Below are 13200 nucleotides of genomic sequence, written 5' to 3'. Positions count from 1 at the left end.
GAGGGTCGAATTACAAATAGCTTGAAATTTTCGTAAATACTAAAATATAGGGTGTAATTTGAAATTTTCTCCCCCCCCCCCATAAACCTCACCGATAAAGCCCCCAAAAGAAACCCAAACTCCAACCCACCATTAATGGCTCTCCTCTTCCCTCACTCGTCCCTTCTCTCCCACCCCATCAAACTCCTCCCTCTTTTCTCCTCTCCCAATTCCGCCCCTTTCACTCCAAGCCCAACCCTAACCTTCCCATATCTCACCTCCAAATCCCCAACCGTCCTCTTACGCACCTCGGCTCGCCCTTCCTCGTCCTTCACCATCTCCGAGACCACCGACTTCGGCATCGTAGATGATTGCGTCGACGAGGACCTCGCCGGCTCGCCGTGGGAGGGCGCCGTCGTGTACCGGAGGGACCCGTCGGTGTGCCACGTGGAGTACTCCACCACGCTCGAGCGGCTTGGGCTGGGGAAGCTCTCCACCGCCGTGTCGAGGTCTCGGGCGTCGGAGATGGGGATAAGGGTTCCGGCGAGGAGGGGAAAGGAGGCGCCTTTGGGTGAGGAGGAGACTCCGGTGCTTGTATCGGTAGATGTGACGAGGCGGAGGAGGAGGTTGAGGTTGGATGGGATCGTTCGGACTGTGATCACTCTCGGCTGCAACAGGTGGGTGTGTCCCTTTCCCCTTCTTGCTTGCTTATCTTCGTGTCTGGAAAACTTATTTCTTCTCTTTTTGGGTAATTGGATTTCATCGATGTTCTTTCTATTCTATGTATAACTTCACCACTTATATTAAAATGGCATATATTACTTTGATTGAATGATGTCTAATTGTTCCAAAACTGGATGTTTCTGGAGTAAAATGGGACCTCATTTATAGAAGAGGCGTATTACACTTAGAGCAAATTGACACTCTGATAACTGTGTGTGTGTGTGTGTGTGTTTGTCATGCCGAAAAAATTGTTGGATTTTCTCCTCTCTTTTTAAGATTTTTGCTCCTAGCCTTCTAGTACTACTTGGGTCTTCCATGCAAAGTGAGGAAAGAAGTCTGAAGACATGGAAAGAGATTTAGCTCTGTCTAAGAATGATATTATAGTTTCCCTTGTGTCATATCTTTATTTACCTTGCTTTCTTAACTGAACCTTGGTTTCTGTTCTGGAATGTGGAGTTCTTACAACTTTACAAGGAGAAAAGAATCCTACAGAAAATGATGCAGACTGTTGCTTTCACATGCATGTAGTATGTTTTCTGTCAATTGCTCTACTTGTTTGTCTCAGTGTATACCTTCCATCATGTATTTTACAGCAGAGGTTGAGACAGATGTGCAAACTCTTCGGGCACGCTTCTTGTATAACACAACTAGAGTTATGAAATGTTCTGCACCAATATACATATTCAAAATACTGTTCAGATCAGTAACGTTGGAAAGTTTGGGACTTTCACTTGGTATTACTTGGTCCACTATTGAGTAATAATTTCGTCCCTGATTTGTTCTTTCCACTGTCGCAATTACTCCTTGTTTTCTTTTCTAATGCAATGGCTGGCAGCCTGACACTGTTAGTATATCTGCGAATAACATTTCCTTTTCCCAGGTGTGCTGAACCAGCTGCTGAGTGCATATTCTCAAACTTTACTCTTTTATTAAGTGAAGATCCTATAGAGGAACCCGATGTAATCAACATGGGAGTGATGTTTGGACAGGACAAGTCGAAAAACTCCTTCGGAAGCAGCAATGAGGAAGATGAGGATGAAGACATAGACTTGGATGACAGGCTCTATTTTCCATCTGAAGAAAAGGAAATCGATATATCAAAGCACATTCGCGATATCGTGCATGTGGAGATAACAATAAATGCTGTATGCAGTTCAATCTGTAAAGGTTTATGCCTCAAATGCGGCACAAATCTGAATAAGAGCAGTTGCAATTGCAGCAAAGAGGTGATCGAAAGTACGGACGAATATGGACCTTTGAAGGGATTAAGAAAGCGGATGCAGCAAACTTAACATATTGCCGAAGCAACATTATATTAGCTGAGTTTTATCGAACAATCTGCATACTGATGACTTCCTTGCAGCTGCTTCATTGCTCTGAGATTCTATTTTGTTGTGTCATTCTTACAGTTGAGACATGTAAACCAAATCAATTTTTTTTTCTTTTTTAATGTAATTTGAAGCATGATCAAGGATCAAATTACTACTATTGGCTGGTAACATTATTTAAATGGTGACTTGAAGAACCTTTTTGTACGTTGTTGTGTCTCAACAGTCAATACTTATCCTACCGATTGAGTGTTTGTTGTTTCCGTCTGAAAAAAGGAAAAGGAAAAGAAAAAGAAATCACGTATTTATGGGATTTTATTCTATCCCACCTATAAGTTGAACTCTGTTAGTTGAGATTTTGTGTAATCCTAAACTAGTTAGTTAAGATAGAATTTTAATGTATACAGTAACCTTATCCATCTGAAACTCGAATAAGATCGTATCATTTAAAAAGTCCAACTCATCCTCTCCTTAACATCTTTATCATCTGAATTTATTGGTTCTCATATTTATCGTCATCTCAGATTCTCAGCGGGATAATTCTCTCTTCATTTTATACTGGAAGTAGAGAGATTCCATGGAGAAAGAAGAGAAGCAATTAGTACGAAGAAAGGAAGTTGTTGCTCCACAGCCCTCAAATGAAGCCACCTTGAAATGCATAGAGAAGGTGGCAGGAGTGGTGGCGTTGTCTCCGGCAGCAGAGTTATTCATCAGGCAGATAACTCTCGACGACGAAGATTTCGCGTTCATGGAATCCGAGAACTCTTTGCATGATTACTACAAGCACCGGGTTGCGTTGCTTCGTAGAAAATTCTACCGTTGCTAAGGATGGAATAATGCTACTGTCTTCCTGCATAGATCTACTCGGTACCAAAATTTAGTAATATTTTCTACAACAAAGTTTGTAAAAGTAGTGGTATTTTTTATCATTCTATCACGTTTTATCTATTTTTCACTCTACCAACTCTAATACTCCGTTTAGATGGAGAAAGAAAGAGAAGAGAAGAAAAAATTTAGTGGAGAGAAATATTTTCTCTTCTTTAGATTAGAAGAGAATAGAGAAGAAAGAGAGAAAAAAAAGGCAATCAAATTTTTTCCCTCTCCGAAATAGAGACTTGGATGAGAGAAATAAAGATATAACCAAACCTTTTTTTCCTTTATGTCTCTCGTAAATATAAATCTGGAGAAAAGAATTATTTCTCTTCTCTTTTCTACCTTTCTCTTGTATTCTTTTCTCACTCTCACTCTCTCTTTTTCTTTTTCTTTTTCATTCCCTCAATTCAAACATAAATGCCACATATACGTACAAAATAAATGCAAGATGTGCTTGTGATGCAGAGCATCTGAGATGTTGATAGTTTAAAAATTGGCAAGTAATAATATACCCTCTGCATAAGTAATTCATTATCTCATCTCTTTGACGCATAGATAGACAAAACAGTTGCAGTCAGTCAAGTAAGTAACACAATAAAAGGTGACCACAAGGATCAGAAACTCAGTAAAGCAACACTGAGTCCTCTCAACTCTCCTCTTCTACTCTCATCCTAGGCTTTGCTACTGTAATAATAATAAAAAATAACAGCGCCACCAAATTCTGAGATTCGAGAAGCAACAGACTTTTGCTTCAGTCACATGAATAAAGAACCACGAGTGTCTGTTTACTCAAATCTCAGGAAAACATAACATCAACTTTCCTGGCAAAGTCATCCTCATCGTCCAATTCATCGTCGACCTCCTGATATGCCCCCTCTTCTGCTTTGGAGTTCTCCATTTCCTCATAATCAGAATCTCCATCCTTCTGATCATAATGCTCTAGCTCTTTTCCATTCATAGCACCCATATCCCTACTGCCTACAGTTCCAAGCACATCACCATTAGCTGAAGACTGACCATGATAAACTAAATCATCAACTTCCGGATGGATCAGACCCTCCTCTTCTCCTTCTTCACTGAAGTTATCATTGTGTTTCTCATTGTGTTTCTTCTCCACCACCGAAGTAATGCACTGAGCTTCTGCATCTTTTTCACCTTCTCTTTCATCACTGGACAGCACACCACTGCCGGAGTCTGCCTCTCTTTTCCTCTTCAATATGACACTGAGAGACTTGGGGCCTTCAAATGGAAGAGTACCTTCAGATTCTCGATGCTTAACTACTTTGCCAACTTTAACGCAATCCAGCTCTAAACCAGTAGTTCTCTCACTGGTCTTTGGATTTTTAAGCTCTGCAAGACTTTTTGGACCAGCAAAGTTCACAGATTCCACACCATCTCTTTTAATCAGCCTGCCTCTGTAGCTCCTCGCAACCAAAGAAAACTCCTCATCTGGCTTCCGCCTTAGTCTTCCCTGGAGCCTCCCTTGGAAGTCCATTGGCCTCACTGGTGATAATCTGTGTCGAGGTCCTCCGTCTCTTTCTTCAGTTCGTAAATCAATCCTATGTGGTGAAGACCTCCCAGGAAGCTTTATTCTACCTTGCAGGCGGGTGCTAATGGAGGCTTCACGAGGAACCTGCTGCCTATCACGAGGACCATCCCGTCTCTCCTCAACGTAGTGATCCCTCCGGTGGCGTTCACCATGAAGAACATCAGGATTAGCAGTGGATCTTGAACCGTTATGCCTTCTCCGCTTTAGTAGCCGATGGCGCAAATCAGAACTGTCCATATCACCATGCTTGGTCTCCCTATGCAAAAGTCTTCTTTCAGATAGGGATGGTCTGTCTGAAATCTTCTCAGCGGAACCCTCATGCCGTCGTTCCCATTCGTAGTTATCATGTGCCTGTCCAAGCCAGTCATACTCCTGCATTCCACTGTATCGATCTCTTCCATATTTGGCTACAAGTTCATCATCAGTGTGGTGGTATTCATAATTATCAAAAGCATTCAAATCCCTTTCACCTTGAGCTGATGCTCTACAAAGGTCTTCCTCATTGTGCATGTAATCAGAATCATCATCCTCATTGTCCACAAGAACATCAAAACCAGGAGAAGACTCCCCTAAGAACTCATCAGCCTCCCGACCATTTTGGGATTGGTCATCCGAAGGCTGCAGTTGGTAACTTTTTGTTCTGTTTTGTACATAGCAACTATCAATAGAAAGATGGTTTTGCTGGAAACTGTGATGGTCATCATCTGATTTTTCTGAATTCCCCTTCAGTGATTGTACACTATTAAATGCACCCTTAGCCCTGGTAACAGGCTTTGCTGAAGTCGCAGGTAAATTGACTGGCTTATGAACAGCCATTTTTGACTTATCAACACCAACTACAGGGGTATTTAGTTGACTAGCTACAATTTGTTGTGTGCACTCCTTTAAAAGCCAAGAATCTGTTTTCTGAGTCTGAGGTGTTTCAGTAATAGTTGTAGAAACCTTTGCCACCTGATGTGGAACAGGCTTGCCAGCTGCAGGTGGTCCATGCATGAAAGGACATTTATCACCTTTTATACAGTTACCCTTCTGAAAGTAATAACATGGAACACTCTGTTTGCTCGTGTTATAAGCAGAGTAATATGCAGGAATTGGCGCTGATGCTGGAGCTTGTGACAGAGAAGGTACAGCAGGTCCTGAAGTTGCAGGGGCTCCAAAAATACCATCAAGTGGCTGAGGAAAGTAAAAGCAGCCGTAAGCTTCTAATACAATATATAACATATACCTAATAGAGAAATGTTCAAGTGTTGTGTTTGTGCGTGCATACACACACACACACAGGACTAACCGGGTGCCGGAATGAACATTTTGGATTCAAGCAGTTACCATTCAACCAGTACCAACAATCCCTGGGATTAACTCTGGCACCTTCACTATGACGATATTCACATTCACTGCCCTGTTAAGAGAAAAATATGTTAAAAATGATAGAAGCTAAGAAGACTCAATTGAATCCTATATTTATTGAGTTAATCCTATATTTATTGCCCTCCGCATTTATTGGACAATACCTACAATAGAGCAGAAAAATACGGTCTATAACGTAAAAGAATACCAAACAAGAAGTGTGAAACATATTGTCCAATAAATGCACAAGCAAATTAGAGTGAAGGTTCAAGACAATAACAGTTACAACACCTCAATGAAGTCATCAAATAAGTCAATAACCAATTGATATCTGAACTCCATACAAATTTTCCAATTTACGGAACTAAAGATTCAGTCATTAGTATATAATTTGTTATTTTCTCCAAATTTCATCATAATAAATTCAAGCCACTATATTCCCACTTAATCTTCATATGATAGATAAAAGGAAACACAATCAAGTCCTACTAGATGCCAGAAGCAGATCAAATCCTCAAAAAAAAATTTCACCGAGAATTCCATAAAATTTATCATTGTCAACTATAGGGAAGAGATCAATTACCAGAAGGGAAAAATTACAAATGCTAGTAAGTTCTCTGGTAAAAGCAGATTGAAACAAAAGCACGACTTTATAGATCTAAATACAAAGCTCTTTCTTTATCTGTCTCTCTTTTCAAATATATGTGTACTGTATACAACCGTACAACAGTTTTAATTATGGTAAAATTGCAATTTAACTTGCAAGGATAATAATTAATAAATTTGTTTAACAAAAAACTGAGACTTCAAACTAACTAAAGTTTGCACAGTTAATTGTTTATTTATTTGGCCATTTTGAAGCAAAGCCATCCACCATCAGTAATGATGGCAGGCAATCATACATATTTTGACTAAAAATAGCCCCTATAAGAATTTAAGTGAAAGAAATAAGAAACTTAGGAAGATAAACAAGAACATACTAAAAGGACAAAATTATGCTTCCTTTTCTTCGAAGAAGTGTCAGTAAAATGGAGGTTTCACGAAGAATCCAGAAACTTATATAAAGCAATATGATGAGCTTAAAGCTAGCTTGTGACAAAGATCTCCTCTGCCGACTCAACTAAAGTGCAGAGAGGGAAAAAGGGGAAGGGAGGAAAAAGAAAGGAGAGACTAACAGAGAAAATAACTCTCACCAACTCTGACCTTCAATACAATCTTAACAAACACATTTTTCAGCTGAACTGAAGAAATATTTACACTATTTTTGCACTGGAGGAACCAAAGAGAAGGAAAATATATGAAAATTTCCATTTCATTGTTTGGAGAAAAGAAGACAAGGAATAAAAGGAGGAAAATATATGGAACGTATCCTCAGGAGACCCTCTATCTCTAAATTAATCAGGTTTGAATGAAAAAAGGTAGGAAATAAGAATAAAATTTGGGTTGTAATTGCCATTTTGTGCTTCTTTCTCTTTGCTTCTCTTGTCTTCTCACTGAAGAGGAAAAATCACTTTGCCCATCAACACAACAAAATAATGTTTCATGGTGATGTGGTCGTATGCAGTAAATATTTTTAAAGAAAATATGTGTAAAACATATATGATATATCCTTTAATGTTCAAAAAGCTAGTTAATCTGCACTACCTATATCTGAAATGTTTAGCCTTGGTGGGACTCTTAAGTATCTGCTATGCAGCTCAATTGACAAGTGGGTACCTAGATTCCGCGTAATGCAGAGCGTGAACTACATATTCATGTGTGGTTGCATATAAGGTATATAACTGCATTATCCAACAAAAGTAATAAGTTAAAGAGATTGGCAAACAGTTGCTGATATTGAAAGAAGCACTGATTGTGAATTTGCAACTATTCACTTGCCAAAATCTGACAGGATAATATTCTTCCTATTCATAGTGAACTGGGATTTTTTGGCATGTGATCTGAATACATAATAACATTACAATACTGATTAGTAATGAGAAATGTCGATTAAAGGGCATTAAACATTAAATGGTCTCATGTCTGTGTATGGAACAGTTAGCATTCAATTAATACCAATTTAAATTTGATTAATTCAAATAAAAGGTTACATCTTACATAAAAAGCTTTTGAACTTCTCACATGATAGAAAGAAAAGTACATCACATTAGTGATTCTACTCAAGGTAAGGTCTTTCTATGCTAGGTAGTTCAGGTCCTTCAGGATTACACAACCTAAAGGTGCACAGACCAGTTATATGAATGCTCCTACTACATGATCTTTCCCAACATTATTAACAAAATTACCAAATAAACAGTAAGATGAATAACACCTGAGTTCTGATTAGGTGATTGTTACCATGCAGCAGGTCATATAGCACTAGTAATAAAAAGCTCAACATAGAGCATGCCTAAATGTAAACCAAAAATCTTCAGAAAGAAGATAAAAGAAATAAGAACAAGTATGATGAAAGAGTAGTAAAATGTCTACAGCCAATTCCCACGTCAGTTTCTCTTTCTTCCCAAGAAAGCAATACTACCGAGATTTTGATCTGATTTATCTCAATCAAAAACCTGAACCACACAGACATATCAACAACAACACAAAAAAAAAAAAACTTTTTCCTACACACCACCAGTTTCCCGCTCTTCCGCAACCAAAACCCTAAAATTTCTAATTTTGCACTACCCAAAATCTCCAAGAACACCTAAACCTAACATAGCAAACACAAAAGCAAGGAAACACCAAATATATAAAAAAGAAACCGCCATACAGCATATAATCGGAAAAGGAAACAACAGAAGGAAAGAGAAAAGTACCTTCTTGCAGGTCAATGGCGACGCCAGGAAGTAGACGCAATCCGTATTCCTCTTCTGCGCCTCCTCCTCAGCCGTCATCGTACGGACACCCTCACGGCCGCTGTCGGATTCCATTACCCAAACGAACAACCAACCAATCCAAGGTCGATTCGACCTCCCCCCTGCGCGGTTCCAAGATGGAGAAGTCGATCCGTGAAGAGTATCCCAGAGATTACGGCAGAGGTAGAAGTTCGCGGCGTCACGGCGGCGGGAGAAAAAGAGATGAAGGTAGTGAGAGAAAGATAGGGTAAAGAGAGAGAAATATATAAAAATTAACAGATCTAAGGAGGAGAAGGAAGCACGAGAGAGATTAAAAAAGAACGCCGGGAGAGGGAATTACATTAAAAGTCTTTGGGGCTTTTGCAAACAAGCCCTTTAAGTATCCATAAATTATTTTTTACTCTACATTTTAATTAAGAAAAGGGGGTACTTGGCAGCCTCTAACCGGGTCGCAATTATAGACCGGAAAGTTCCCGAACGCAGGAAATTTCTGCGGTAGGAAATGTAAAGGATCTGCTCACGTGAGTGCGAGTGCTTCCCAAAAAGGAAGCCACTTTGTGTCTGTGTATTTCCCTTTTTATCCTCCCTATGTAATTACATTAGTTAGAGGATTCTTTGGAAAAGGACCCTCTGTTTGGCGTTATTATTACCAACAACCGGACCACTTCAAGGAATAGAAGAGTGAAGGGTATTTTCGTAAAATGAATATTTGGTTAAGAAGGTGTCATTAGATTAAAGTACCTAACTATGCAACGTGTTCAAGTGAGAGGATTCAAGAAAGCTTAACATGAAGATTATGTGACTCAGACTAATAACGTGATGCTTTTGGTTGGAGATCGATCACAGCAACTTGAACACCTGGCTGTAGTATTCAACCTTACCAAATACCACCAACTAGTACATTTGGATAGAGTTAGGATTGATCCGAAAGTGGTCAGTATAATAGTACTTACATTGATTTAAACAATACAAACTCAAAACCTCGATATCATATTAATTAACACACCAAATATTCTAGATAACTGCATAAGATTTTCATACTAATGCACAATGCTTTTAGAAAGAGGCAATTTGATCTAGATCTCTTGTGTGCAAATTATACATATTTTATTATAAAAGGATGTATATCTAATATAAAAAATAAATGTACTCAATTTCAAGAGACCAATATTGCCATTGCAAAAGAAACGGCATAAGGCTGCTGCATACATCTTGCTCTCCCTAGAATCCATGGAAAGACTAAGTCAACTGAGATCAACCTTTCTGTGTTTTTGTTCTTACATAGCAGAGAAATTAATTAGCTGCTAGACTTGCAAAAGAACAGAAGAACAAACAACTTGCATGAGGAAATCACTTTTTATTACCTTGTAATACAGTTGTTCAAGCTTGCACAATTGGTGGAATAAAAGAATTAACATTTTGAAACACTCTACTTCAGAGAGAGAGAGAGACAGAGAACTAGGAGCACCAACTCCAGCAAGAAAATGGGGGAGGAACGCGGCCAGTTCTTCGGATATACTCTGCTTGCTGTGCTGTTTTTGCAGCTTGTTGGCTTCTTTTGGCCTCTGCTAATGCACGCATTTCCTCGGCCTTATGCCTTGAAGCTGCTAACTTGTTCATAAGCTTCTCCTGCGAGCGTGCTCTCATCCTTTCTACCTCAACCTTCACATACATGGCGCAGTTTAATATCGTATAGAGCAAAGCATATTGCAGCAGATACTAACTATTTTTTAGTAGCCTTCTTACTATCTTTACCAACTGGACAAGGATCGCATGTGTCTGAGAGATAAGTTATGTATGAAAAATAAAACAATATTGCATATATGAACTATGCCATATTAACCTTGTCTCTCATGTCCTTCAGGTGGCAATTCTACCATATATCAGATTAATAGATACATGACTTTCTCCGTAGAAAAAAGAACATGACAGTTTTGTTCTACCAATTCTCACGGTGTTTAAATGCTTAACTTAATAATAGTTGTTGAATATTTCTGGTATAAGCTTTTTAAATGCTTACTTTGATACTATTTTGCCAGTTGCAAAGTGAAATATGAAGTTACAAAATAGACTTCAAACTACTTCTTTCACTACCAGCAATTAATTTTGGTTTCAGAGCAACTTAAGATGACTAATATTGCTAGAGCAACCTAGCAATCATTCTACCACCAGGTATAGGCACCATTCCTAGGGATCGTCCACAGTTCTTTCTTAACATACAGTACAAACAATGTTGCAGCCTAAAAAAAATGCATGACGATAAGAAAGGAACCGAAATGACATCACAATCCCCTTTTAATTTGATTAATGCCTCTTCACAAAATTCTTATTCACAATGACAGTTTATTACCTCAATTTTTCTCAGTTCAGCTTCTGTTTTTGCTTTTTGATGATTTTCCCATGCCTGGATCTTGATCTCTTCCCGTTGAAATCTGAAAAATGAATCCTTTATTGTCCCAAAGAGGAATTCAGAATGTGCATTCACCTAGAAAAGACTACTTAATCGTTGGAGCATTGAAATGATTAAATGACAGTGAATTGCTTTTTCTTGTTTTCTGATTTAACAGTGAATTGCTTAGGTTCAGAACCTGGCTAAATATATCGACCCAAAAGTATAAATGCAAAGGTTCAGAACCTGGCTAAGTACTTGGCTGTCTCTGCATCCTCCCAGGCAGCAGCACGGATCTCAATTACACTTTTGCCAGGTTGATCCACTGGCAAGGTTTTAAGGTAAACAGATGCAGCCGTTTCTTCCTCCTCTTTGCTTGCCCATGCTGCAATATTGGTCTTTCCTAACTGAGTGCCAAGAATCATTATCTCTCGTCTAGTTTTCATCTGCAGTTCCTTTTCACTGAGTTCTTTTGTGCTACAGTCACCAAATTTATCTGAAGTATCAGCACTGTTGGGACTTTGGTGCTGTTCGTCGTGGAGTCGATTGTCTAGAAGAGTTAGGACTTCTCAAAGGTGTAGTCGCCGTAACAGGAGTTCCTGTCCGAGAAGGCTCTTGGCTAGCAATAGGAGTCATTTCAGTGCCCATATCTCTCATGGAAACAGATCTGACTGTTGACAGGGGAGTCACAAGTGTCGTAGCACTTTGCAGTGATGTAGAATCATGACATATATGAGAAACTGCATAATTAACATTAAAACAAAAATCTCAAACAAAACTTGCATAGAGACAAGTTTTAAGTTTCAACACCAAGGAATCCTTTAAATAAAGACAAAAGATGTAGCCCATATACTTTATAAATAATTTTAAGTATTTATCAGCCATAAAGTAACCACTTTTTTTCATCATGAAGATATCATTGTCAACAAGGTACAAATATGATCTTAAAACTTTTCTTCTTTCTAGGAAATGGCCAAATTCCACGGTACTGAACAATTCTCGAAAAACTGCTTTCAGGAACAAGTACATAATGATAATAGAAAAGGTTTTTCTATTTGCAATTATTCTGATTATGGATATGCAAGTGGAAAACAAAATTGTCTTACTTACCATATAAACAGGCTACCATAGGAAGACATAATGAAGTAATGCAAAATCTAGTATTGCTTACTTGAAGAATCAGCAACCACATTTTCGATAAATGCAGTCTTGGCACATGAATCTGGTTCTGGTAAAGGGTCTGGCACCCAATTCACAGCCTTCGGCCTACCAATCTCCTTCTTCACTTGGCTATGATCAATCCTCTTAGTTTCTATTTCATCTGCAATCTCCATCACAACCTTTGCCGCTTGCTGCCTGCTGCTAGCTAAACCAACCTTCTCCATCTTCTTTTGAGCTCCGCTACCCTTGCTTTGCCGATTTGAAGTGGGGCTTGCGATCCACTTCTGGGCATCATCCCACTTGGACGGGGCAGGTTTTGAGAACGGCGGCACAATAGGCGATCGGCTAGAGACATGTTCCTTGTGGAATTCAAAAGTGGATGATCCGTTCTCAGAATCAAATGAATCCTCCTCCTGTGATCTAATCCTCGAGATCAATAAGGCGTTATCTTTCAACTTAGTAGAGCATTCCGAGAGGGAGCTCACCATGTTGACATCCTTACATTCATCCAAGCCGCTACCACCTACCAAACCCCATTTGCAGCTCTATCAATTGAATATTGAAAGGTCAAATCTTTCCCACAAATTTCACAATGTGGAGAGAATATAGAAGGGGAAGTTAGAAATCTTACGCATTTCTTCAACCTCTGTGCTTCCGGTTTCGGATCTCAGCGAGAACTTAGACTCCATCTCTTCCTCCTCTTTCCTCCTTTTCTCCACTCCCAGCAGCATCGCTCGAAGCTTCTTGGGAGAAAACCCTCCTCCCTAAATATTAACAAGATATTAACGAAATTACGTATTTTGCTTCACAAAACCCTAGTTCTTCACACCAAACTCTACCACCGGATCCCGGACGCCAGTCGCATTTCCTCCCAACTACAAATCTCGCTCTTGTAACTAGAGAAAACATTCCTAGTCCCACGAATTCGCACAGTATCGAAGCAATAGGAATCCAATCTAGCAACTAGACTAGGTAGCAATTGGAGAAGCGTATCATATATATATATATATATAT

General features: G+C 39.1%; 3 protein-coding genes across 4 annotated transcripts; 1 reads left to right on the top strand and 2 right to left on the bottom strand.

Moving 5' to 3' along the window:
* The first annotated feature begins 102 nt into the window (after positions 1-102).
* Positions 103-2237, top strand: LOC140788113 (large ribosomal RNA subunit accumulation protein YCED homolog 1, chloroplastic). The gene is made up of 2 exons (XM_073137243.1): positions 103-656; positions 1583-2237. Exons 1-2 carry the CDS (start codon positions 136-138, stop codon positions 1992-1994), a joined length of 933 nt encoding a protein of 310 aa, XP_072993344.1. The 5' UTR covers positions 103-135; the 3' UTR covers positions 1995-2237.
* Positions 2238-3415: 1178 nt separating this feature from the next.
* Positions 3416-8943, bottom strand: LOC140788752 (zinc finger CCCH domain-containing protein 32). Of its 2 annotated transcripts, none has more exons than XM_073138177.1 (3): positions 8598-8943; positions 5741-5851; positions 3416-5625 (listed from the first exon to the last, which is right to left on the bottom strand). In XM_073138177.1, the coding sequence occupies exons 1-3, from the start codon at positions 8709-8711 to the stop codon at positions 3700-3702; spliced, it is 2151 nt and encodes a 716-aa protein (XP_072994278.1). In that variant the 5' UTR covers positions 8712-8943; the 3' UTR covers positions 3416-3699. The 2 variants fall into 2 exon arrangements, with proteins under 2 accessions (XP_072994278.1, XP_072994279.1); XM_073138178.1 differs by having other exon boundaries at positions 5779-5851.
* Positions 8944-10000: 1057 nt separating this feature from the next.
* LOC140788753 (uncharacterized) lies at positions 10001-12906 on the bottom strand. The gene is given in 6 exon segments (XM_073138179.1): positions 10001-10298; positions 10987-11068; positions 11272-11547; positions 11549-11765; positions 12197-12731; positions 12818-12906. Coding segments are annotated over 5 exon segments (1257 nt in total). The 5' UTR covers positions 12675-12731; positions 12818-12906; the 3' UTR covers positions 10001-10094.
* Between the last annotated feature and the right edge of the window lie 294 nt (positions 12907-13200).

Source organism: Typha latifolia, chromosome 5, assembly GCF_019914945.1.
Source record: "Typha latifolia isolate L0001 chromosome 5, TyphaL0001v2, whole genome shotgun sequence".
In the NCBI taxonomy this organism is placed as follows: domain Eukaryota; kingdom Viridiplantae; phylum Streptophyta; class Magnoliopsida; order Poales; family Typhaceae; genus Typha; species Typha latifolia.
The sequence above is the reverse complement of the archived record's forward strand: the minus strand, read 5'-3'. Positions and strand labels throughout refer to the sequence as shown.

Coding starts and splice junctions, on each gene's coding strand:
- LOC140788752 (XM_073138177.1), bottom strand. CDS start 8,711: ATGGAATCCGACAGCGGCCGTGAGGGTGTCCGTACGATGACGGCTGAG. Junction 5,852..8,597: donor CGCCATTGACCTGCAAGAAG/GTACTTTTCTCT, acceptor TTCTCTTAACAG/GGCAGTGAATGTGAATATCG. Junction 5,626..5,740: donor AATGTTCATTCCGGCACCCG/GTTAGTCCTGTG, acceptor TACTTTCCTCAG/CCACTTGATGGTATTTTTGG.
- LOC140788113 (XM_073137243.1), top strand. CDS start 136: ATGGCTCTCCTCTTCCCTCACTCGTCCCTTCTCTCCCACCCCATCAAA. Junction 657..1,582: donor ATCACTCTCGGCTGCAACAG/GTGGGTGTGTCC, acceptor TCCTTTTCCCAG/GTGTGCTGAACCAGCTGCTG.